This window comes from Onthophagus taurus, chromosome 10, assembly GCF_036711975.1.
Source record: "Onthophagus taurus isolate NC chromosome 10, IU_Otau_3.0, whole genome shotgun sequence".
NCBI lineage: Eukaryota > Metazoa > Arthropoda > Insecta > Coleoptera > Scarabaeidae > Onthophagus > Onthophagus taurus.
In genome coordinates, this window is record NC_091975.1 from 1,527,349 (window position 1) to 1,553,687 (window position 26,339).

The following is a 26,339-nucleotide window of genomic DNA, read 5'->3' on the forward strand; positions in this document are numbered from 1 at the left end:
AGAACATTCGCTTGAATATAATAAACCGTCATTAAAGAGAGTGACACTGCTTTCAAAGTTAAGAAAGTAATCAGCGATTTCTCCTAATTAACAAGAGGAATTAATAGCCCCGTCATTTCCATTTGTTTTGGTCGTTTTACAAACGAACCGTATAGAAGTCGTAGACGGTATAATCAGGTGCTTAAACTTCAAAACGGCATTTAACTTGCTTTACGGTTTATTATTAACAATTTTTCAATTTATCCAATCATCGCGTATTGTTTCGTCTCTTCTTCTTATTCCTCTTTCTAAGGCCTTAGTACTCTATGATCTAGAGACGTGGCTGGGATGATGAATTTCAGCTTTCATGCGGGCGTCCAGGAAGTCGCTTTTCTTATGGTCCCTCAGGATGTAGCCTGCTATGGCTGTTCGAATGATTCTTTTCGTTGTAGAGTTTTTAGCCGTCGTTTCCACAGCGTAAGTTGTGTATGATAAATACTCTGATATTAAGGCTGCTTTGGTTTAAATTCCTCTAATTAAATCTATTAATTATAAGAAGACAAATTTTGACCTTGAAGAAGTGTCACCACTCCCGGACGACGACGACGTCCACTCTACCCACCAACATCTCTTCGCCTACGATGTCTTTTCTACCCACGTCCACACCTGCTGTTAGCAAAACTTTACAAGAGACAACAGTTAGTTTCGATCTTTCCTTAGCAACACTGACCATTTCCAGGTTTAAGTTATCAATTTCAAATAAATTAAAGAAATTAAAAAGTGTAAAAGTGCCAAAGGATTTTTTTGATAAAAATGTTCAACTTGGAAAGGTAATCGAAAAGAAAATTGGGAAATCGTTTATTTTTCTCTGTGTAAAGTAAACACATCAAAGTGCACACTTGACTTGTTTAAACAAAACCAGTTTAAATAAAAGTCCCGTTACTCTCTATCTTTCTTTCGTAGTAAAAAGCAAAGACAATTTCATTTCATTCATCTCCATTCGATCTAGGTCTTCAATTAAAGTGTAAGATAAGATTTCTCAGTAAAATAACAGTTAGATTGAATGGGTTATGTAATTTAACATAAATATTATTTCTTTATTTTTAGGTTTTCTTTAACAATTAAAGTTAAGATAAGATTTCCTGGTAACACTTAGAGATTATGTAACACAATTTATCCTTTTTACAAAAAAGACAAACACAAGATTACTTTTTCGAGGTGAAAAACGCCGATAATAATACTGTTTTTTTTTAAATCTTTGAAAGGCTCCATCCTGGCGCTAGACAATAAAAATAATTCTCAGCTGTCACCAGTTAACAATTAAAAATGTGTTATCTAAAAAGATAAAAGTTTCCACACGAATTGTAGTCGATATCTCATCAGTTATATTTAAAACGTTCAATGGTGTGATTGTTTTTCGTTAATTTTTTAATTAAATTAAAGTTGAAGAAAATGTCAAATTGGGATTTAACTCGCGAAAGAAAGAAACGCCTCGTTAAAAGAAGACCGCATTCAACAGATCCAGAATTAACAAATTTTTGTAAGAATTTTTTGATTCATTAATTTCTTAGAATTGTTCGTAATTAATTTTATTTTTTAAGAAATAGATTAAAATTAAAACGCGCAAAAGGAGACGAAAAACATCGATTTAAATTATTTTCCATTTATTATCATGTAAAGCCTTGAATTAAAGATTATTTATAAACAGGTCAATAGTTTAATAATTTATATAATTTAAGAGTAAATTAGATCGTAGATAAATTTTACTAAAAACTTTTCTCTTCGAATATAAGAGAAGGTTATTAATCGATTTCGTAACAGTTTTGAGTAAGATTTCCACCTGGACGGTCGTCTTTGTACAAAGTTGAGTTCGATACAAAGAAAGAGAGTTCGTGAGAGGTTCTCGGCCGCTTTATATTAAAGTTATTGGGCAATAAGGCGTCGGAAAAATGGCCGGCATAATAAATCGGACCCAGAGAGAACTCGCCGCCGCTCAGTCTTTGAAAATATCAGCGAAAATCGTGTTTCTCCGTCGTTCGTATCGAGGCCACGTTGACCTCGATGTCCCTACGACTACGTTCACTCCACCACGGCGACGACGTCACCTGTAGCACCAAGTAAAATTATTAGTCTTAAGACACCCAGCGTCGCCACGCTGACTACAACAGCGCCAGGACGCTCGTTGTGCAACCGTGAAGCCGATTTTATTCTTGGTAATTGCGAATTCTTCCGTGGAGGCCGTAATAACCAATTAGACCGCTTATGGATGAAAACGATTGTCGCGAACAAGTGGAATAACCTATGCTGATTACTTAAAACCTTACTTATGCGTGATTATGGAAGAAATGAAAGTACAGATTCTATTTACTTCACTTTTTGCAGGTGTCTTTTCGATTTAAATTAACTATATGGCGAAATTTATTCGATGTACATAATTAATTTTGCCATTTAATCGACCCAATCTTAGACTCAACCTCAAATGATTTCAGATAATCTCAGAACATAGAGAAATGAATAATTTCATCAAATTTCCAATACTACCCAAATTCAAGGAAACCCAAATCCAAAGTAATGTAGTTTCAACGTGATTAAGCTTTGATACATGGTTGGGTTGGGTTGGATTGAGTAAAGTTATTAGAAATCATAGCAACTCAACCCCAATACTATCCAAACTTAAGGGTAAATAAAATCCAACACAATGCAACTTCAAAATCAAGCTTTGATACATGGTTGGGTTGAGTTGGATTGTGTTAGATTTGGTTGGGTTGGGTTGTGTTAGATTAAGATGGTTGGATTGTCAAACCCAAGCACGTTCGAACGTAACTAACTTGACTGTAAGGTGAAGAAATTCCTTTCTCAAAGGAAGTCAAATATCTAGGAGTAATCCTAGACAAAACCCTGTCATGGAATGGACATTTGTAGGGAGTTTTGCACAAAGCTAGACTATCCTTGTGGACTTGTCGCAGTGTTTGTGGAAAAAATTGGGGTCTTACCCCTGAAAGACTGTACTGGCTCTATGTGACTGTGGTTAGACCTATGATCACATACGGAGCAGCAGCCTGGTATAGGAAAGTCCAACAGACTTCAGTTATCAGTAAACTTTCACGAATTCAACGAGTAGCTGGATTGGCAATCTCTGGTGCGATAGGCACAACGCCAACTCTAGCAATGGAGGTTCTGCTTGGCCTATCTCCTCTGCATTTGCATATAGTGAAAGTGACTAGAACAACCATTTACAGATTTAAGCAATATGCTCAAAACTGTTCCGACATGTCCTACCAATGGGCTGCGGAAGACATTATAAGCACTGATACTGTGCTATCAATGCCGTCAGATTTGGCGGTATCACTATCAGTGATTAATGCTCGATACCAGATTGAAAATGAAAATTCTCTGGTTCGGGCAGACATTTGCTTGTACACAGATGGATCAAAAACGCCTGAAGGGGTAGGAGCAGGAGTATACTGCCAGACACCTCGAATTAAGCAAGCCTACAGCCTGGGTACGTACTGTACTGTATTCCAGGCGGAAGTATTTGCTATTGACATGGGTGCTAAAATCCTTCTTGAAAGAGGGGTGAAGAACATGACAGTACGAATTTTCTCAGACAGTCAAGCCGCTCTCCAGGCGCTGCAAGCCGTGAAAACGGTGTCGGCTCTGGTTAATGATTGTAAGAGAACATTACACACACTGAATTGTGATAACAGAGTCTCTCTGATCTGGGTCCCGGGTCACTCTGGGGTTGCTGGCAATGAAGCGGCAGATAAGCTAGCACGAGATGGCAGCGCTGAAGCGTTTGTGGGACCGGAACCAGCAGTTGGTGTATCATTTGCGATGGCCAAATATAGGATTGGATTGTGGGCTGAAGAGAGACTTCGCCTACTGTGGACCAGTTCTCCTGGAATGAGACATGCTAAGGTGTTTATTAACATCTCCACTGTCAAACCCGGGAATATTTTAGGACTTGCCCGTAGTAGCATAAAAGTTCTAATGGGTGTTTTTACTGGGCACTGCCGATTAAAAGCACACCTCAACTTGTTGGGTTTAGCCGACGATGTTGAATGCCGACTATGTGCGGAGGAAGCAGAGACAGTTGAGCATGTTTTATGCCTCTGCCCTGCCGTTAACCGTATCAGATTCTCGATTTTTCGGTCGCAGTTTATCTCCTCAAAAGATCTGAATGACCTGTCGCCGGGCAAGGTATTAATGTTCGTTAAGAGCATTGGACTGCACGGTGAAATTTGATAACGATATCTATCGGGGTACAATAGATCCTTAGGGTCGCGGTGCAAGGTTGGTTGGTCCGCCTACCCGATATGTATTCTATGTAATGTAATGTAATGTAATGTAAGTTACTTGTCAATCACCATTGTGACATAATCTCAAAAATAGAAAAAATATTTTAATAAGTTAAATAAGAAGTAATGAAGATTATTCGAATTAAAATTAATCACCTTTAATAATAAAAAAGAAAATTAATCCAATTAATCCAGTATACTACTCCGAACAATTTTCCAATCATTGCTTCCGATTCCTTTGAAGAGTCCAAGTTTCCTAAACCGAGAACTTCAGTAAACTACAAGTCGCCTGGAGAAGACAATATCTTTCCTGCTTTGTTACAGCAGGGGAGGTCTTTGTTGTTGCCAATTTTGGTAAAAATTTTCAGAGCGAGTGTCGCCTGGAAATATGTGCCGGCAGAATGGACTAAGGTACGGGTATCTTACATACCCAAAGCGGGCCGTTCGGTCCCTACTCCTAATGCCTTTCGACCCATCAGCCTAACGTCATTTCTGCTGAAAACCCTTGAAAAAGTTCTGGAACGGTATATCCGTACGGTGCCATTGGTATCTGGTCCACTGAGTCGCCACCAGTATGCTTATAAAGCGGGAAAATCAGCAGAATTGGCTCTACACAACATAGTTGGTAGAGTATCCAGGACGCTGCAGGATAAAGAAATCTTGGTTTGTGCGTTTCTGGATATAGAGGGAGCGTTCAACAACGTAATACCACAATCTGTTGAAAGAGCTGCTCTTGACAGGGGAGTGGAAGCAACTATAGCGGGTTGGATCCGCAATATGCTAGATAGTGGAATAGTTTCTACTTCACTCCACGGTGATACGATACGCTTCAGGCCGGGAGGTGGCTGCCCGCAGGGAGGGGTGTTATCTCCCCTGCTTTGGTCCCTCTTAGTTGACGATCTGATTGCGATAGTCGAAGCCGTTGGTGTGTCAGGGGTAAGTCCTCCAGGTGACCCTAGATACCATTTGCGCTTGGTGTAAGGGAGAGAACCTCTCAATAAACCCGCAAAAGACAATTGTTGTGCCCTTCACCAGGAAGCGAAAGTTGGATGGACTAATCCGCCCAACTATCTAAGGTGAAGAAATTCCTTTCTCAAAGGAAGTCAAATATCTAGGAGTAATCCTAGACAAAGCCCTGTCATGGAATGGACATTTGCAGGGAGTTTTGCACAAAGCTAGACTATCCTTGTGGACTTGTGGCAGTCTTTGTGGAAAAAATTGGGGTCTTACCCCTGAAAGACTGTACTGGCTCTATGTGACTGTGGTTAGACCTATGATCACATACGGAGCAGCAGCCTGGTATAGGAAAGTCCGACAGACTTCAGTTATCAGTAAACTTTCACGAATTCAACGAGTAGCTGGATTGGCAATCTCTGGTGCGATAGGCACAACGCCAACTCTAGCAATGGAGGTTCTGCTTGGCCTATCTCCTCTGCATTTGCATATAGAGAAAGTGGCTAGAACAACCATTTACAGATTTAAGCAATATGCTCATAACTGTTCCGACATGTCCTACCAATGGGCTGCGGAAGACATTATAAGCACTGATACTGTGCTATCAATTCCGTCAGATTTGGCGGTATCACTATCAGTGATTAATGCTCGATACCAGATTGTACTGCCTGAGCGGCAGTCCTGGATCGAAAATGAAAATTCTCTGGTTCGGGCAGACATTTGCTTGTACACAGATGGATCAAAAACGCCTGAAGGGGTAGGAGCAGGAGTATACTGCCAGACACCTCGAATTAAGCAAGCCTACAGCCTGGGTACGTACTGTACTGTATTCCAGGCGGAAGTATTTGCTATTGACATGGGTGCTAAAATCCTTCTTGAAAGAGGGGTGAAGAACATGACAGTACGAATTTTCTCAGACAGTCAAGCCGCTCTCCAGGCGCTGCAAGCCGTGAAAACGGTGTCGGCTCTGGTTAATGATTGTAAGAGAACATTAAACACACTGAGTTGTGATAACAGAGTCTCTCTGATCTGGGTCCCGAGTCACTCTGGGGTTGCTGGCAATGAAGCGGCAGATAAGCTAGCACGAGATGGCAGCGCTGAAGCGTTTGTGGGACCGGAACCAGCAGTTGGTGTATCATTTGCGATGGCCAAATATAGGATTGGACTGTGGGCTGAAGAGAGAGTTCGCCTACTGTGAACCAGTTCTCCTGGAATGAGACCCGGGAATATTTTAGGACTTGCCCGTAGTAGCATAAAAGTTCTAATGGGTGTTTTTACTGGGCACTGCCGATTAAAAGCACACCTCAACTTGTTGGGTTTAGCCGACTATGTGCGGAGGAAGCAGAGACGGTTGAGCATGTTTTATGCCACTGCCCTGCCGTTAACAGCAGTTGAAATTTGATAACGATATCTATCAGGGTACAATAGATCCTTAGGGTCGCGGTGCAAGGTTGGTTGGTCCGCCTACCCGATATGTATTCTATGTAATGTAATGTAATGTAATGTAACTTGACTATACTAAATTCAGAACAAAATTTAATTCTTTAGATCCGTCTCAGCGATTTTTCCATAAACTGTGTTTAATTGTTGGGAGTAAACTTTTGCATTCTTTAACTTATACATATATAAATAGTATTTGAATTTTAATTTCATAGTAATTTACCTACGTATTAAAACTAAGGAAAACACCTGCAAACAACATTCCCACCTACTTCAAGAACTACGCAAAAAAAAAACTGTATAAATAACGTTACAGGGCGTTTCCTAGAGAGTTTCTTAAGCGTTAACGGACATAGTGGGCGTTTGGTAATTATTTAATTACAGAGTCGTAGTTTAAAGAGACTCCTTAAACTAAATAATTAAAGAAGATCCTATTGCGGTCATAAACGGAATTTAAAGAATTAGGTATATAAAAACTAAATTCAAATGATATGTACTCGTGATATCATCTGCGTGACGGCAGCTGACGTTGTTGAACTTTAATTGGCCGACGAGACGAATAATTTCGTGTCAAAGCAGCGGGATATAACGTTGTGATGGTAAAATTGGCTTACATAGTAAAGAAGCGAAGGAAAAGGGAAAAGAGTGGAGTGGTGTTGAACCCGCGGGGGGTATCGTTCTCGTTTTAAGAACACCCACGCCAGGTGAAAGTAAGAATATTTTACCTGTAGCCTGTGTGAATGAATTAGGAATCGTGACCGTTCATTGGTTGGCAGTGAAAAGAAACGGTTTTGATTATTAGCGATGATGGGGTTCGGTAAAGTTCTCTTTGTAGGTGTGGTCAAAACAGGTGAAATGGAATAGTGAAAGGTGGGAAATGGTAATTAAACTCTGAATGTTGTGCTTTTTTGATGACATCGAGTTTTGCAACGTTTTAATCTCGTTCAATCCGCTGCAATCGCGTTTTACGCAACTTGGCCGAGTTTTCGAAACGACCACTATAATAATTTTTATCCTCTGTATATATCTTAATTAAAAAAAAAAATAACTCGAATTCCTGAAAAAAAATGCATCGAAATTTTAAATAATCAATTATCGCAAACTGATATCTTAAAACCGTAAATGGTGGAATTTCGGGCGCACTTTAGAAATCGCCATAAACAAGATGTTGGCGAAAGGTCAACGCAGCCAGAGCTAATCGACATTTTCGGCCGTCCAAGCATTTACATAAGTGCATATAAACAGTTACTTTAAGACCTTTATCTCGCTTTATACATTTCTTTTATATTATTATTATTATTGCAGACCTTGCGGCCATCCGAAGACTTCTCGACTCCGAAAATGGACCCGGCACGTGCCCCAGCTGCGATATGCCCTTCGATAAGGGCAAGAAAAGACGTCTAATTGACAATTGCGGCCACGAACGATGCTACTCTTGTATGTTCACCAACGAATCGTGTCCGTTATGTCTGAACCCGGCTTTATTAAACGGTATACACTTCAGAATAGAAAACTAAGTACCCTAACACCCTCCCTTGTGATTTTAGTGATGCCTTCTGCGAACAGAATGGGATGTTCTGGATTAAGAGGATCGGAAATAACTTTATACGGAGAAATAAGCCCTCAACAAACGGGATCGGAGAAATCTTGGGAATACACACCAAGATCTAAAGTAAAAACGAACGGTCACTTCACAAATTACATGCAAGTAAGTTTATAAATAAGTTTTAAGTTTATTGCTACAAACTCAGCATTACATTCCACAAACAATTAAATTTTAACAATACTACAATTACATATATCACATTACAATACAATACATTTTATTTCCTATCCCACCCCTCCCCATCTCCTCCCCGCATCTCCCTACGCTGCCTTGTCGCCACCACCTCCCTCATCCATTCTCTTCCCTCTGCCCTCTCCCCCAGCACCTGCTTCCAGCCGATCACCTCCTCTCTTAGCTCGTCACACTCCCTCAGTAGGTGCTCCAACGACTCCCACTCCCCCCCCACATAGCCTACATCACCTCTCATCATCTCTCATCCAATACCTATTCGCTCTCTCCTCATTGCCGCATCTGAATCTTGCCACCATCCTCATCCCCCTCCACCGACAGGTACTTCGGCAATCCCTCCGTTATTATTTCCTCGTACTTAGGGTTGTACCTGCTCTCCCTTATCTGCCCCCTTCTTTCTTGCCTCTGTACATCTCTATCCCTGCTCTCCAGCTCTTTCCACATCTCAATCCCTTCCCTCCTTCTATCATCTACCGCTTTCACTGAGTACCCCACCCTTCTGAAATATTCCTCCCTCCCTCGTTGCCCGTAACCCCCTTTCCCTGCCTTAATCTCTTTCCAGCACTCCCCCAAAATTTTACATTGAGACCTCCCTTCAACCCTCTCCTCAAAACGTACCGCCCTTTTACCCGCCTCCACTCTTAACTTATCAACCTTCACCTCTTCTCTGACTATGTACTCCGGCGTCTCTTTTGCCAACCCCAAAACCCATCTCCAATACCTAGCCTGTACACCTTCCAACAGCCCTTGCTCTTTCCACCCCCAAAGCTCCGCCCCGTACATCATAACACTTCTAATCAAGCACTCGAATATCATCTTCCTTTTTCCTATATCCCTTCCAAATAATCTCTCTCCCCATCACCTTATTCGCCTTCTTGGCCATTGCCCTCACATGCGCGCCTTCCTTGTTGCCCTCTCTAAATCTGTACCCCAAATATATGTACTCCCTCACCTCCTCTATCTCCTTCCCTTCCTACCTCCAATCTTCGCTCTTCCTTCTACCCCCTTTACAGAACTTCATAACCTTTGTCTTTCCTACATTCACCTCCAGAGCCTTCCCCCTAAAGTAACTCTCCAAACTCCGCATCATCGCCTTCATCTCCTTCGCCTCTCTCGCCACTACCACCAAATCGTCCGCGTAAGCCAGTGAATGCACCTTCCTCCTCCCTACAACCACACCTCGCATAGTAAGTTTATAAATAAATTAATTTTTAAATAAATGACTAACAACATTTTTTATTAGACTAGAGAAGTCATCTCTCCCGAAGGTCACCCGGAGAAGCTTCCAAAAACGAAACCAAGAAGTCGCCTGGATCAAGGCATCATGACCCAGAGTTGCCCAACTCCGCCTCAATCCCGCAGGAAATTCTTTTTGAATCCTAAAGGATTGAGGAGTCCTTTCACGTCCAGATCGGTCAAACAACAAGGAGATGTTGCATTATCAGGTAATTTTTAGTTGAATTAAAAAATACACAAAAATAATCCCTAAAATAAATAGCTGTAATGACGTCATCAACTACATCGAACGAAGGGAAACATTGGCCAAGCGTCGTTTTAGGAAAAATCCGGTCGTTGTGGTTCGCAGGAAGCTCAAGCGCCAGCTTAGGACTCAACCAATTAATTACAGGCACGGTTAATGCATCTTCGTGTGTTTTCTTGTTACGCTAAAATTATATATAAATTATGTATAGCATGACATAACTCACCATTTTTTGTTCTTAATTTTATTTAGCACCAAAAAAAATCTCTTCTGCATGGTTTTTATTTGTTTAAAACCATTTTTAAAAAGTCATCTTAAAAAAAATGTCTGTTTTAGATGACGAAGGTGGATCTGTTAAACCACTTACAACTAAATCAAAATCAGCTGAAAGCGCAATGTACATGCGTTTGGGGTTATTATTGGGCGATAACGCGCGAAGAAATAAAAAGCAACATCAATCCCGAACAACCCACGAATCTTGTTCATCACTCGCCAGTTATGATCACCCAGCAATGATGTCGACCAACACCAGCCCCGTTTCAACATTAACCGGAAGCTCCGAAGATCAACAAAGGATCAATCCGAGTTCGGATAGCGTCGGTTCTTTGATGTCGATGTCGATGTCCGGAGCCAGCAATTGTAGTTCTAGTCCAGTTAGTAGAAGACACAGCGTCACAAGTGAGCTAAAAAAGAAAGGTGTTGAGAATTTGACTAAAAAAATTTTTTTTAGCGACCCAACCGGGTCAAGTTGAAGATTTAAGCGTCTTCCAATCGAGGAGAACTTGTATAAGAAGATCTGCGAGGACGGGAACGGTTCAAGGACCTGTTGATCCGAAAATTAGATTCGCTCAGTATCGAGTACCGCAATTAACGTTAAAACCTTTATTTTTTGAGGTGCCTTTACAAGAACCCGATCCGTTGTTCATTGGGAGAAGTTGGTTAATTAAAGAGATTGAAGATACTTTAAGTAAGTTCATTACAAAAACTTAGTTCATAAATAAATGTCTGGGTGAGAGTGTGATTATACTCAATCAAATATTAAAATATTTAATAAGATTCCACTCTTACACTTTTGCTCACAAATCCATAGATAACGAGCAAAACATGAAAATTTGATCAATTCAGACAGTTATTTTTTTTGCAAGTTGTTGATGGTAACAATGGGGAATCTGAGCATATTACAAAAAAACTTTTATACCAAAAGTTGTAGCAAATTTTATTCTTAACAATATTGCTCTCCCGTACTTTTGCTCTTAGATGCCTCAATGTCGAGATAAATACGAAAATATGAAAATTTAATGTATTTGAGCTTTCTCAAGTTATTAAAGGTTACACTTGGGAATTGGAGGATGTTGTAAAAAAACTTTTAGAAGAAAAGTTGTAGCAAATTTTATTCTTAATAAGATTCCACTCTTACACTTTTGCTCACAAATCCATAGATATCGAGCAAAACATGAAAATTTGATCAATTCAGACAGTTATTTTTTTTTGCAAGTTGTTGATGGTAACAATGGGGAATCTGAGCATATAACAAAAAAAGTTGTGGAACAAAAGTTGTAGCAAATTTTATTCTTAACAATATTGCTCTCTCGTACTTTTGCTCTTAGATGCGTCAATATAGAGATAAATACGAAAATGTGATAATTTGATGTATTTGAGCTTTCTCAGGTTATTAAAGGTTACACTTGGGAATCGGAGGATGTTGTAAAAAAGCTTTTAGAAGAAAAGTTGTAGCAAATTTTATTCTTAATAAGATTCCACTCTTACACTTTTGCTCACAAATCCATAGATATCGAGCAAAACATGAAAATTTGATCAATTCGTTATTTTTTTTTTGCAAGTTGTTGATGGTAACAATGGGGAATCTGAGCATATTACAAAAAAAGTTTTGAAACAAAAGTTGTAGCAAATTTTATTCTTAACAATATTGCTCTCCCGTACTTTTGCTCTTAGATGCGTCAATGTCGAGATAAATACGAAAATATGAAAATTTAATGTATTTGAGCTTTCTCAAGTTATTAAAGGTTACACTTGGGAATCGGAGGATGTTGTAAAAAAGCTTTTAGAAGAAAAGTTGTAGCAAATTTTATTCTTAATAAGATTCCACTCTTACACTTTTGCTCACAAATCCATAGATATCGAGCAAAACATGAAAATTTGATCAATTCAGACAGTTATTTTTTTTTGCAAGTTGTTGATGGTAACAATGGGGAATCTGAGCATATTACAAAAAAACTTTTAGAACGAAAGTTGTAGCAAATTTTATTCTTAACAATATTGCTCTCTTACACTTTTGTTATCAGATGCGTCAATATCGAGATAAATACGAAAATATGAAAATTTAATGTATTTGAGCTTTCTCAAGTTATTAAAGGTTACACTTGGGAATCAGAGGATGTTGTAAAAAAGCTTTTAGAAGAAAAGTTGTAGCAAATTTTATTCTTAATAAGATTCCACTCTTACACTTTTGCTCACAAATCCATAGATATCGAGCAAAACATGAAAATTTGATCAATTCGTTATTTTTTTTTTTTTTGCAAGTTGTTGATGGTAACAATGGGGAATCTGAGCATATAACAAAAAAAGTTTTGGAACAAAAGTTGTAGCAAATTTTATTCTTAACAATATTGCTCTCTCGTACTTTTGCTCTTAGATGCGTCAATGTCGAGATAAATACGAAAATATGAAAATTTAATGTATTTGAGCTTTCTCAAGTTATTAAAGGTTACACTTGGGAATCGGAGGATGTTGTAAAAAAGCTTTTAGAAGAAAAGTTGTAGCAAATTTTATTCTTAATAAGATTCCACTCTTACACTTTTGCTCACAAATCCATAGATATCGAGCAAAACATGAAAATTTGATCAGACAGTTATTTTTTTTTACAAGTTGTTGATGGTAACAATGGGGAATCTGAGCATATTACAAAAAAACTTTTAGAACAAAAGTTGTAGCAACTTTTATTCTTAACAATATTGCTCTCCCGTACTTTTGCTCTTAGATGTGTCAATGTCGAGATAAATACGAAAATATGAAAATGTAATGTATTTGAGCTTTCTCAAGTTATTAAAGCTTACACGTGGGAATCAAGGATGTTGTAAGAAAACTTTTAGAAGAAAACTTGTAGCAAATTTTATTTTTAATAAGATTCCACTCTTACACTTTTGCTCACAAATCCATAGATATCGAGCAAAACATGAAAATTTGATCAATTCAGACAGTTATTTTATTTTGCATGTTGTTGATGGTAACAATGGGGAATCTGAGCATATAACAAAAAAAGTTGTGGAACAAAAGTTGTAGCAAATTTTATTCTTAACAATATTGCTCTCTCGTACTTTTGCTCTTAGATGCGTCACTGTCGAGATAAATACGAAAATATGAAAATTTTATGTATTTGAGCTTTCTCAAGTTATTAAAGGTTACACTTGGGAATTGGAGGATGTTGTAAAAAAACTTTTAGAAGAAAAGTTGTAGCAAATTTTATTCTTAATAAGATTCCACTCTTACACTTTTGCTCACAAATCCATAGATATCGAGCAAAACATGAAAATTTGATCAATTCAGACAGTTATTTTTTTTGCAAGTTGTTGATGGTAACAATGGTGAATCTGAGCATATTACAAAAAAAGTTTTGGAACAAAAGTTGTAGCAAATTTTATTCTTAACAATATTGCTCTCTTACACTTTTGTTATCAGATGCGTCAATATCGAGATAAATACGAAAATATGAAAATTTAATGTATTTGAGCTTTCTCAAGTTATTAAAGGTTACACTTGGGAATCGGAGGATGTTGTAAAAAAGCTTTTAGAAGAAAAGTTGTAGCAAATTTTATTCTTAATAAGATTCCACTCTTACACTTTTGCTCACAAATCCATAGATAACGAGCAAAACATGAAAATTTGATCAATTCAGACAGTTATTTTTTTTGCAAGTTGTTGATGGTAACAATGGGGAATCTGAGCATATTACAAAAAAACTTTTATACCAAAAGTTGTAGCAAATTTTATTCTTAACAATATTGCTCTCCCGTACTTTTGCTCTTAGATGCGTCAATATAGAGATAAATACGAAAATATTAAAATACATCAAGTATTTCAGCTTTTTCACGAAAACTTGGGAATCGGTGTATGTTGTAAAAAAACTTTTAGAAGAAAAGTTGTTGCAAATTTTATTCTTAACAATATTGCTCTCCCGTACTTTTGCTCTTAGATGCGTCAATGTCGAGATAAATACGAAAATATGAAAATTTAATGTATTTGAGCTTTCTCAAGTTATTAAAGGTTACACTTGGGAATCAGAGGATGTTGTAAAAAAGCTTTTAGAAGAAAAGTTGTAGCAAATTTTATTCTTAATAAGATTCCACTCTTACACTTTTGCTCACAAATCCATAGATATCGAGCAAAACATGAAAATTTGATCAATTAGACAGTTATTTTTTTTTGCAAGTTGTTGATGGTAACAATGGGGAATCTGAGCATATTACAAAAAAAGTTTGGGAACAAAAGTTGTAGCAAATTTTATTCTTAACAATATTGCTCTCTTACACTTTTGTTATCAGATGCGTCAATATCGAGATAAATACGAAAATATGAAAATTTAATGTATTTGAGCTTTCTCAAGTTATTAAAGGTTACACTTGGGAATTGGAGGATGTTGTAAAAAAGCTTTTAGAAGAAAAGTTGTAGCAAATTTTATTCTTAATAAGATTCCACTCTTACACTTTTGCTCACAAATCCATAGATATCGAGCAAAACATGAAAATTTGATCAATTCGTTATTTTTTTTTTGCAAGTTGTTGATGGTAACAATGGGGAATCTGAGCATATTACAAAAAAAGTTTTGGAACAAAAGTTGTAGCAAATTTTATTCTTAACAATATTGCTCTCCCGTACTTTTGCTCTTAGAAGCGTCAATGTCGAGATAAATACGAAAATGTGATAATTTGATGTATTTGAGCTTTCTCAAGTTATTAAAGGTTACACTTGGAAATCAGAGGATGTTGTAAAAAAACTTTTAGAAGAAAAGTTGTAGCAAATTTTATTCTTAATAAGATTCCACTCTTACACTTTTGCTCACAAATCCATAGATATCGAGCAAAACATGAAAATTTGATCAATTCAGACAGTTATTTTTTTTTGCAAGTTGTTGATGGTAACAATGGGGAATCTGAGCATATTACAAAAAAAGTTTTGGAACAAAAGTTGTAGCAAATTTTATTCTTAACAATATTGCTCTCTCGTACTTTTGATCTTAGATGCGTCAATATAGAGATAAATACGAAAATGTGATAATTTGATGTATTTGAGCTTTTTCACGATATTAAAGGCAACACTTGGGAATCGGTGTACGTTGTAAAAAAACTTTTAGAAGAAAAGTTGTTGCAAATTTTATTCTTAATAAGAATCCTCTCTTACACTTTTGCTCTCAAGTCCACAAATATTGAGCAAAATATGAAAATTTGATATATTTGAGGTTTTCAAGTTTCAAAAAAACTTTTATAACAAAAGTTGTAGCAAATTTTATTCTTAATAGGATTCCTCTGCTCTCAAATCCATAGATATCGAGCAAACTAGTACTTTAAGGTTATTCACAACTCTCACACAAGATATTTAGAAATAAACAAATTTTTAAAACCAATTTAATTTTTTTAATCTAATTTTAGATGCTTCATGTCCCGGTGTTTTATTAACTGGAAATCAAGGAACAGGAAAAACAGCTTTAATCCTACAATTAGTCGAATACAGTTGTTTTGGGCGTCGAAAAGAACCAATTTATCAAACCCCAAACAGTCAAATTTATCAACAAATCGATGTTGGAAATGAAAATTTGAGGCGATTATCTTCAAACGTAGTCGCTTATCATTTCTGCCAGGCGGATAATAATAATACGTGTTTAGTTCCCGATTTTATACATTCATTAGCGGCTCAACTGTGCCAAGCGCCCCAATTAGCCGCGTATAGATATCATTTATTGAACGAACAGCATCTACAAGCCGCTTTATCTTTAAAGGAGTGCATAGCAAATCCCGATTTGGCGTTAACAAGGGGGATTTTGGAACCTCTTACGACGTTAAAACAAAATGGGAAAATTGAAGTGAATTATTGTATCGTTTTGATTGACGCTTTGTGTGAGGCGGAATATCATCGGCCCGATCATGGGGATACTATTATATCATTTTTGGCAAAACATACGTATCATTTTCCATCTTGGTTGAAAGTGATTACAACGGTTAGGACTCAGTTACAAGAAGTTACGAAGCAATTAAGATATAATAAAATTAGTTTGGATAATGTTGCTAATAACGAAAATATTCAAAAAGATATTTTGGATTATATCAATTTGAGAGTGAATCAAAGCACATCGATACAAAGTAATATAGCCTTATCGACGACCGGAAGAAGTGAAAGTGGGAATATAACTCAACACAAATTTTCGCAATATTTATTGAATTTAAGTCACGGCTCCTTTTTATTTTGCAAATTAACGTTGGATTTGTTAGATAGAGGACATTTAGTTGCGAAATCTTCGGGTTACAAAGTTCTTCCGGTTACTTTGGCCCAAATTTATTTACTCCATTTCAATTTAAGATTCCCGACGATAAGATCCTTTGAAAAAGTTACACACATCCTCAGCGTTTGTCTTTCCGCTTTATATCCTTTAACCCTCCTTGAAATTTATTATTCCGTAAATTCTTTATTGGTCGATAAATTTTTACCTTGGTCGGAATTCCTTCAACGTTTCAAACTTCTTTCGGGCTTCCTCGTAAAACGTTTAGACAACACCTACATGTTTTTCCATCCATCATTCAGGGAGTGGCTAATTAGAAGAGATGATAACGAGGGGACGAAATTTTTATGCGATTTAAGAGCCGGTCATTGTGGGATTGCTTTTAGATTATCGAGAGTGCAAGCGCCTTTAGATGCGGAAAAAACTCTCGAGTTGGGTCATCATATTTTAAAAGCGCATGTTTATAGAAATATGTCGGTTCAAACGACGTCGCCTAGAGATCTTCAAGCTTATTGGGTAGCGGAAAGCTCCGCGAATATTTCCGCGGCTATTTGTACTTTAAGAAATATTTATAACCCCAACGTAAAGGTGTCAAGATTGTTGTTATTAGCGGGTGCTTCCCCGGATTATGTCACGAATTTTTTGGGGAATGCCACTGTTTTGTGTATGTATGCAAGTGAAGGAATCGTCCCGATGGTTTCGCTTCTGTTGGAGTTTGGAGCAAACGTTGAATTAACTAATAGTCAAGGATCAACTCCTTTATCTTTAGCTTCAGCTAAAGGGCATTGTGACATCGTTCGGCAATTAGTGGCTGCGGGAGCAAGTCCGGGGCATGCGGATACCGCGGGATATTGTTCGTTAGTTCACGCTGCAAGAAATGGCTTTTTTAACGTTGTCGGATACCTTTTAGCGTGTGATTGGGTGATTAAAAACCCGGAGGAAGATGTTGGATTAACCGAAGCGGCCCAACAGGCTTTAATCGCAGCGTCCGGTCATGGTCACACCGACATCGTGGAATATCTCCTCGAAATGGCCGATGTTCAAGTCGATGAGTGCGATTCTTTAATCGGGGAAACCGCTTTAACAATAGCAGCGACAAACGGTTACCCGAATGTTGTTTCAGCTTTAGTAAATCGAGGAGCAAACGTTTTAGTGACGAATAAAAAAGATGTCCCTCCGATTCTTCTCGCCGTAAAAGAAGGTCATTGGGCCGTTGTTGAACTCTTACTTCAACACAGTTCTAGCCCGGAAATTTGTGATGGAAATGCAAGATCCGGATTAGCTTTAGCCGCCTCCGAAGGCCATACTAGTATAATGGAGCTCTTTATAAATCGGGGCGCGAGTCTCGAAAAACCCGATAAAGATGGATTAACTCCTTTAAGCTGGGCTTGTCTTCGGGGAAAGTTGCAGGCCGCTCAATGTCTTTTAGATAGAGGAGCTAATTTAAATCACACCGATAAAACCGGGAGGACACCTTTAGATTTGGCAGCGTTTCAAGGAAACCCCTCGGTCGTTCAATTTTTAATCGAAAAAGGTGCGATTATCGAGCACGTTGACAAAAATGGGATGAGACCTTTAGATCGCGCAATTGGGTGCAAAAATATCCAAGTTGTACATTGCTTTTTGAAAAAAGGAGCAAAATTGGGACCTGCTACATGGGCTATGGCTTCAGGCAAACCAGAGATAATGTAAGAAAAATTAATTAAATAAAAGTAATCCAACTTGACATATAATAATATGAAACGTCAAAATTTAAAAAAAAATTCAATTCAATTTAATTTTTTAGAACTTTCTATTAAGACATTAAAAAAGCGTAAACAAATTCCGGCATATATTAAGATTAGCTGTCCCTCTTAAAAATCGATGAATTTTTTTTTAATCGGTAGGAAATGACTCAAAAGATATGCTAATGATAAAAAAAAAGTGCGGAAAAGTGTAGTACTTACCGAAAAATCACTTTAAAGTTGCGATTTGACGTTTCTTTTTGGAAGTTCATAGCAATGTTAAAATTGCATTTTCGTATTAAATCCTAACCTGAAACTGTTTAATTTATACCCGCGCACAAAATAAAAAGTTATTTTCACTAAACTTATTGAGATTACAACATATTTACGGATGAAAACCTTATTTCTTAGGCTATCAATGCATAACGACAATTACCTGTCGTTAGATAGAATTGTTTCTACCAAATGTGTGTTAATAGACTTTATGTTAATAGATTGTGTATCAATTGATCTGTCAAACGACTAAAATATCTTTAAATTGTAAATATCAATGATAAATAAGTATAGTATCTTATTTAATAATAGTTTGCTTAAATTAAAATAGTTATTTATTAAAAAAGACATGTGTATACATGGTTACAAAATAAAAATAAATAAATAACCCGTGTGACGATAGCAACAAACTGTGCATTTAACCAAATGACAATTAGAACTGACAACACAAGCAATGTTAACCATTTATTTTCGTATTAAATCCTAACCTCAAATTGTTTAATTTATGCCCACGCACTAAATAAAAAGTTATTTTCACTAAACTTGTTGAGATTACAACATAATTATTCATAATGACACCTATGTGAAGTTAGCCCCCAATTAAATAGCATTTTACATGTATAGTATTTTGATTATAACATGAAAACCAGTGAACCGATTTCGATAAATAATGTCTCATTCGAAAGCTTAATCCTTGGCCAATACGAAAGTGGAAATGCCCGATTTGAAAACTGTTTCGAATTTCGCTAAAACGTCAAAATAATGCGAAGATACACGAAAATAACACAAAATTGACCTTCTTTAAGTGGTGATAACTCGTAAACGATGTACCCGATGATCAAAATCTATACGTCACTCGATTCGTCATAGTGTCTTCTATCGAAATCACAAAATGCTCGATTTCAATTCTCTCCCGCTAAGTTTATACAGCCCTCGGAATGACACCGTCTTCGGCTCGTTGTTTATGCACATGTGAACGCTCGTGCTAAAAAATTAATTTAAACTAAATCGACTATAATTAGAGAACAGTTTGACGGATTTTAATGTTTTATATCTCAATCGAAAGTTTGTGTCTGGCTAAATGCTGTTGTCGAAATGCCCGATTCGAAATATTTAAGGATTTTGATTATAACACAACAAACGAATTAATTACACATCAATTATCTCCGTAACTAATTGAACAATTTTAGTCATCAAAATCTCGGTAGAAAGTATGATCTGCAATGAATGCGAAGGTGGAAATGCCCGATTTCAAAATTTACTAATTATGTGCGTACAGCCATTGAAATGACCCCGCGAGAGATTTCGAGTCTTTCGTATTGGCCAAAGATTAAGCTTTCGAATGAGACTGGTTTTCTTGTTATAATCAAAATACTATACATGTAAAATCCTGTCTAATTGGGGACTAGGAAAATTTGGAGCTAACCTCGCATAGGTCATAATGACTAAGTGCCTGTCGTTACATAGACTGTGTGTCTATTAACTGTGTACAAGAGCGTCGCCAGATAGGAGCAAAGACAGATTCGAAAAAAGAAATTGAATAGAATATAAGATACAAATAGATTCTAAAAATCTATTTGAAATGTTTATAATCTGTTATCGCGTTTAAATAGAGAGCATGAGAGTTAAATAAAAATTTGTTATTAAAAGACTTCAAACCACTTAAATATTATAATTAGGATAATTATTATAAGTTAGTTTAACGTTATTTTGGAACTTAATAACACATATTATTGATGAAAATCCCTTTCGTAGTTACAAAGTTTTAACATCAAAAGTTCATAACGTAGGGTGAAATATTCGTCAAATCCTTTGGTCAAATCTGAAAGAGAAGAATAATAAACCTTATTTTGGAGAAATTCAAAAGATTAAGGTAGAAATGCAATTGATGGGTACTTGTGGGTGTAATGGGCACTTCGAGATAATAATTAGAGATTCTTTCTCTATCTAAAACCGGTCTTTGTTTGTCGATAAGTTAATACTAAGATCAATCTGTACTTAAACTACAAAGCGGTGGCTCTGTACTTAAATTAAATAGCTTAAAATTACAAAACTTCAAGCCTTTGTGCAATTGTTATCAAACCGATTTTTAAAAAACTATTATCACACTCGGAAAGAGCGCTCTTTAAATTTATTAAATCTTAACCCGGGTTTTCGTTGGTAAATGGGTCTATCGGCGTCATGCTTAAATCGCCCTTAATATACATCCCTACACACAAAAACGCTTAATTGCTATTCCTTTAAACAAGTTTCTTATTTGATTTTGGGAAAACTATAGAAGTATAGATCTATCTTATCTACAATTTGCTGCTCTTTCTAATGGTGTATAACACACGGCTATCGCTGCTTGGTTATAGAGTTTTTTCCTGGTGATCAAAGAAAGTTATTGATCCCAACAATGTTTAAAAGTAGCTAAAACGTGTGAATTTGGTAATTTTTTAACCAAAAACGTCCTTGTGTAAGTCTATAACTTCATGATATGCTTCTATAGTTTTCCTCATATCAAATATGTAAGAAAGTTGTTTAGAGGTAGAGCAATTAAACGTTTCTGTATATAGAGATGTATATTAAAGGTGATTTAACCATGATGCTAATTGATATTGACTAACAAAAACCCGGATTAAGATATTTGAAGGAGCGTTCTTTCTGATTGTGAACAGTTTTTTAAAATTCGGTTTGATAACAATTGCACAGGGGCTTGAAGTTTGGTAATATTAAGCTATTTTACGTACAGAGCGGTGTTCTTCATCTTTTATTGCTTTTAATATTAACATATCGGCAAACGAGGACCGACGATTTCATAAAGAAAGAATCAAGCTTTCATATGGTGCATTTAGTGTTCTGCTATATCTAATAATAAGAAAGATATCAGCTACTAAAATAGATAGGAAATTGCGGATAAAAATTTGTTGTTGGAAGGTTTATTGCTATCGTTGCTACCGTCACATCGTCAATCGGGCATTTCCACTTTCGTATTGGCCAAAGATTAAGCTTTCGAATGAGACATTGTTTATCGAAATCGGTTCACTGGTTCTCATGTTATAATTAAAATACTATACATGTAAAATTCTGTTTAATTGGGGGCTAACTTCACATAGGTGTCATTATGAATAATTATGTTGTAATCTCAACAAGTTTAGTGAAAATAACTTTTTTCTTCAAACGTCATTAAATGACAACTTTGTTGTCGTGTTTACTCGCGGTAGAAGTAAGTCATTGTTGCATAACGACGGTTGCTAAGATCAACATAGCAAAAAAGTACTTCAGCGTTATGGCGCTAAAGTAAATTTCACTTTAGCGCCATAACGTTGAAGAACATTTCACTTTAGCGCCGTATTATTTGCAACGTTTGAAGAAAAAATACTATGTTTTATTCGGAAGAGAAGCAGATTCGTTTGTGGCTGGTCCGTCATTGCCGGACTCACTTCGTTCGTCCGGCAAACTGTCGGACACGCCACAATTTTAACGGCTCATCTGTCATTAGCGACTCACTGCGTTCGTCGCTAAGCGACAGACCACGCCATAAAAAGCACTGCTTCTCTTCCATATAAAACAATATACTATTTTCTTCAAACGTCATTAAATGACAACTTTGTTGTCGTGTTTACTCGCGGTAGAAGTAAGTCATTGTTGCATAACGACGGTTGCTAAGATCAACATAGCAAAAAAGTACTTCAGCGTTATGGCGCTAAAGTAAATTTCACTTTAGCGCCATAACGTTGAAGAACATTTCACTTTAGCGCCGTATTATTTGCAACGTTTGAAGAAAAAATACTATGTTTTATTCGGAAGAGAAGCAGATTCGTTTGTGGCTGGTCCGTCATTGCCGGACTCACTTCGTTCGTCCGGCAAACTGTCGGACACGCCACAATTTTAACGGCTCATCTGTCATTAGCGACTCACTGCGTTCGTCACTAAGCGACAGACCACGCCATAAAAAGCACTGCTTCTTTTCCATATAAAACAATATACTATTTATTTAGTGCGTGGGTATAAATTAAACAATTTGAGGTTAGGATTTAATACGAGAAAATACATGGTTAACATTGCTTGTGTTGTCAGTTGTAATTGTCATTTGGTTAAATACACAGTTTGTTGCTATCGTCACACGGGCTATTTATTTATTTTTATTTTGTAACCATGTCTTTTTTAATAACTATTTTAATTTAACTAAACTACTATTAAATAAGCTACTATACTTATTTATCATTTATATTTACAACATAAAGATTACAAAGAGCTTTCAGTCATTAGACAGATCAATTGATACACAATCCATTAACACAAAGTCTATTAATACACATTTGGTAGAAACAATTCTATCTAACGCCATTTAATTGTCGTTCTGCATCGATAGCCTAAGAAATAAGGTTTTCATCCGTAAATATGTTGTAATCTCAATAAGTTTAGTGAAAATAACTTTTTATTTTGTGCGCGGGTATAAATTAAACAGTTTCAGGTTAGGATTTAATACGAAAATGCAATTTTAACATTGCTATGAACTTCCAAAAAGAAACGTCAAATCGCAACTTTAAAGTGATTTTTCGGTAAGTACTACACTTTTTCGCACTTTTTTTTTTATCATTAACACATCTTTTGAGTCATTTCCTACCGATTAAAAAAAGAATCATCGATTTTTAAGTGGGACAGGTATTCTTTAATTATTCCCAAATTCCTACTTTCGTATAATTTAAGCATAAATTAATTAATTTTCCTAAAAAAAAACGTTTCATAAAATTGACATTTAATTTTGACAAATAGTCGTGAAGTTGGTTATTATAGGTGGTAACATTGAATTTGTGTCACATTGACGTTTAAACATAATTCAAAATTTTTTTTAGGCTAATTCTTCTTAATAAACTCTTAGAAGATGGGAACTTACTTTATAGGAAGAGTAGATTAAGAGAAGCCGCTCATAGGTACCAATATGCACTTAAAAAATTCCCCGTTGACGATCAAGGAGAGCACAACACAGCTTTTCATCAATTAAGAATCAATTTTCTTCTTAATTATTCGCGGTGTAAACGAAAATTAAATGTAAAAACACCTTTACTGATTTAAAATTTTAATAAACTATATAAAACTTTTTTTTAGGAACCTGATGAAGCAATAGAATTAGCTAGTGAAGTATTAATCACAAAACCGGAATCTTACGAAGCTTATTACGCAAGAGCGAAAGCTTACTTGGATTTAAAACGATACGATCAAGCTTTAATCGACGTAAAGGAATCGATGAAATTAGCCCCGCAACAAAACGTCGAAGTCAGAAAGGTTTTGAGTTATCTTTTAGAAGATGTAACGAATAAAATAACAACAAACAAAATTGGAAATCATATGTCGATATCTGTTGATGCTTTGCATGAATGAAAAAAAAATACTTTTTAATTTTAGTGCCTTAAAACAATAAACAAAAACCCAGTGCCTTATTTTAAGGACAAATAGCTTTAAGACTGATTTTAAATGTTAATCTTTGTAAATGATAAATTTTGTAAATATAATTCTTTTTTATATTTAAAAAGAAAATAACGTTAAGAATTTAATAATAATCTGGGTTTTTCTTTGATATATCATTCCCAATTAATAGAAAAAATGAGAATTTGTTTTTGTTATTTATTTGTATATTATTAGTTTATTTACAGATATTGTAACAATTTTTATTTTGATTTTTTTTTTGCTTACTTTATGTAAAATATAGACAAATTATGCTGTGTTGATCTCATCTTTAAATGCAAAGTAAATTATTGTTTTATTGTTGTTTCAATTTTTTTTCTAAATAACAAATAAATAAATCACTATATTATATTTATTTTTACGCTATGTACTTAAAAAAAAATTAAGTGAATTATATTATTATCACTATTATTAATTATTTAAATAATTTGTTTATCCCTAACTTATTTTGTTTATATTATAACCGTTAGTTTTTATTAATTAGTAATTTCTTAAAAAGTAATTTGTCTATATACTATTTCGATTAAGTTGGGTTTGTTTATATATTTTTTTTTCTCGCAAAAACCAAGTCTTGCCAATGGTTGTACTCTTATTCGCTTTCATTTCTCTCTCAGTATTTTGTAACCAATATAATAGTTTAACCGTTTTAATAATTAATTTAACGTTTATCATTTTGAATGCTTTTTTTATCCCGATTCGATGTGAATCTTTATCGAAGTAATAAAGTTGTTTTTTAAGACGGTGCTATCGATATTTACATGCTGTACTATTTAAGATTTTAAAAAATCGGAATGCAATAAATAAACATATTTATATATATTTACAAAATTCTTTCTGACTTTATTTCTCTTGTCGAAATATACTTTATCTATGTTGTTTTAATTAATTATTGTACCCGACGTCATCATTGCAATACCAATGCTGTGATATTGGTTGCATACTTGCAATGATGATGTCGGGTACAATAATTAATTAACACACTGTATGTTAACACTTTACTTTTGTTTAATCATAAATAACACACATTATGACACCATATTCGACATTTTTTTTAAATGGCACCATATACATTTGATTACAGAATCTGAAAGGATATTTTTTTCTGCGACCAACGATCTAAATATCGATACTTAACACATACCGAAAATTTTGAGAAAATTAGCTTTAAAGGTACAAATTTTATTTTTTTTGAACCTAAAAAGCATTACCCATGTGTAACCATGGAAACGCTTTGTTTAGTTTTAATCATGCCTATTCAAAAACGTCAAAATTAGTTTTGTGAATGTTTAATTGAATTGGAACAATTTTTATAGCGACTAATTCCTGTATTTTTGCATTGTTTTCTGTATTTATTTTATAATAATTAGGGCTCATTTAAGTGAAACACAACGCATAGAAATTTTAACCCTTTGTGTCCCGACGGTACTTTAAAGTATCGGTAATTTTAAACACTCATTTTAAACTGTAGTTAGCTATTCGGCGCATTTAGAGCTGTCTGTACTTTCTACTATACAAGTGTATACAAGAAATAATCTGTATAAAAAACGCCGCAATCCGCACTGTAGGATTTTTAGGTACACTTTAAACTTATTCATCCAGATGTGAGGTTAGAAGTTTAGTGAAAAGTGGTGCTGTTGAATTTTGTTGTTCAAGAAGGTATTTCTTTGATAAATGGTTATTAGGTGTGATTATTACAGATCATTTTAAAAAGAAAACATTGAGCTTAAATTTAAAATAAGTCTCATTCCTTAATTTCAATAAACATGGTTTCTAAGAATTTTTAAATTAGTATCTTTTTTGACTCTATTAAATGTAAGTGTTGTTTCAACATTTTTTTTCTTAATATTTTTCCAATCCAACCCAACAATTATTATACATCATTTTAAAGAGAAAACTTTGAGGTTCAATTTAATATAAGTTTCATTCCTTAACTTCAATAAATACGGCTTCCAGGAATTTTTAAATTAGCATCTTTTTTGACACTTTTAGGTTATACGAAAATGTAAGTTTTATTTCAACATTTTTTTTCTCTATATTTTTCCAATCCAACCCAACAATTATTATACATCATTTTAAAGAGAAAGCTTTGAGCTTTAATTTAAAATAAGTTTCATTCCTTAATTTCAATAAATACGGCTACCAGGAATTTTTAAATTAGCATCTTTTTTGACACTTTTAGGTTATACGAAAATGTAAGTTTTATTTCAACATTTTTTTTCTCTATATTTTTCCAATCCAACCCAACAATTATTATACATCATTTTAAAGAGAAAGCTTTGAGCTTTAATTTAAAATAAGTTTCATTCCTTAACTTCAATAAATACGGCTTCCAGGAATTTTTAAATTAGCATCTTTTTTGACACTTTTAGGTTATACGAAAATGTAAGTTTTATTTCAACATTTTTTTTCTCTATATTTTTCCAATCCAACCCAACAA

At 35.3% G+C, this 26,339-nt stretch overlaps 1 protein-coding gene across 7 annotated transcripts in view; it reads left to right on the forward strand.

Moving 5' to 3' along the window:
* LOC111418463 (rolling pebbles) overlaps positions 1–24,721 on the forward strand; it is a 72,994-nt gene extending 48,273 nt beyond the window's left edge. For 3 of the 7 annotated variants that reach the window (XM_071199480.1, XM_071199482.1, XM_071199483.1), the window contains 9 exons: positions 7,977–8,162; positions 8,219–8,379; positions 9,710–9,911; positions 9,965–10,093; positions 10,283–10,624; positions 10,677–10,913; positions 15,610–18,142; positions 23,293–23,488; positions 23,546–24,721. In XM_071199480.1, coding sequence (XP_071055581.1) covers positions 7,977–8,162; positions 8,219–8,379; positions 9,710–9,911; positions 9,965–10,093; positions 10,283–10,624; positions 10,677–10,913; positions 15,610–18,142; positions 23,293–23,488; positions 23,546–23,818 — 4,259 coding nt within the window. In that variant the 3' untranslated portion in view covers positions 23,819–24,721. Of the gene's footprint in view, positions 1–707; positions 810–1,410; positions 1,520–7,112; positions 7,137–7,976; positions 8,163–8,218; positions 8,380–9,709; positions 9,912–9,964; positions 10,094–10,282; positions 10,625–10,676; positions 10,914–15,609; positions 18,143–23,292; positions 23,489–23,545 lie in introns of those variants that run through there. The other 4 variants (XM_071199485.1, XM_071199481.1, XM_071199486.1 and 1 more) reach the window with 4 other exon arrangements.
* The last annotated feature ends 1,618 nt before the right edge of the window (positions 24,722–26,339 follow it).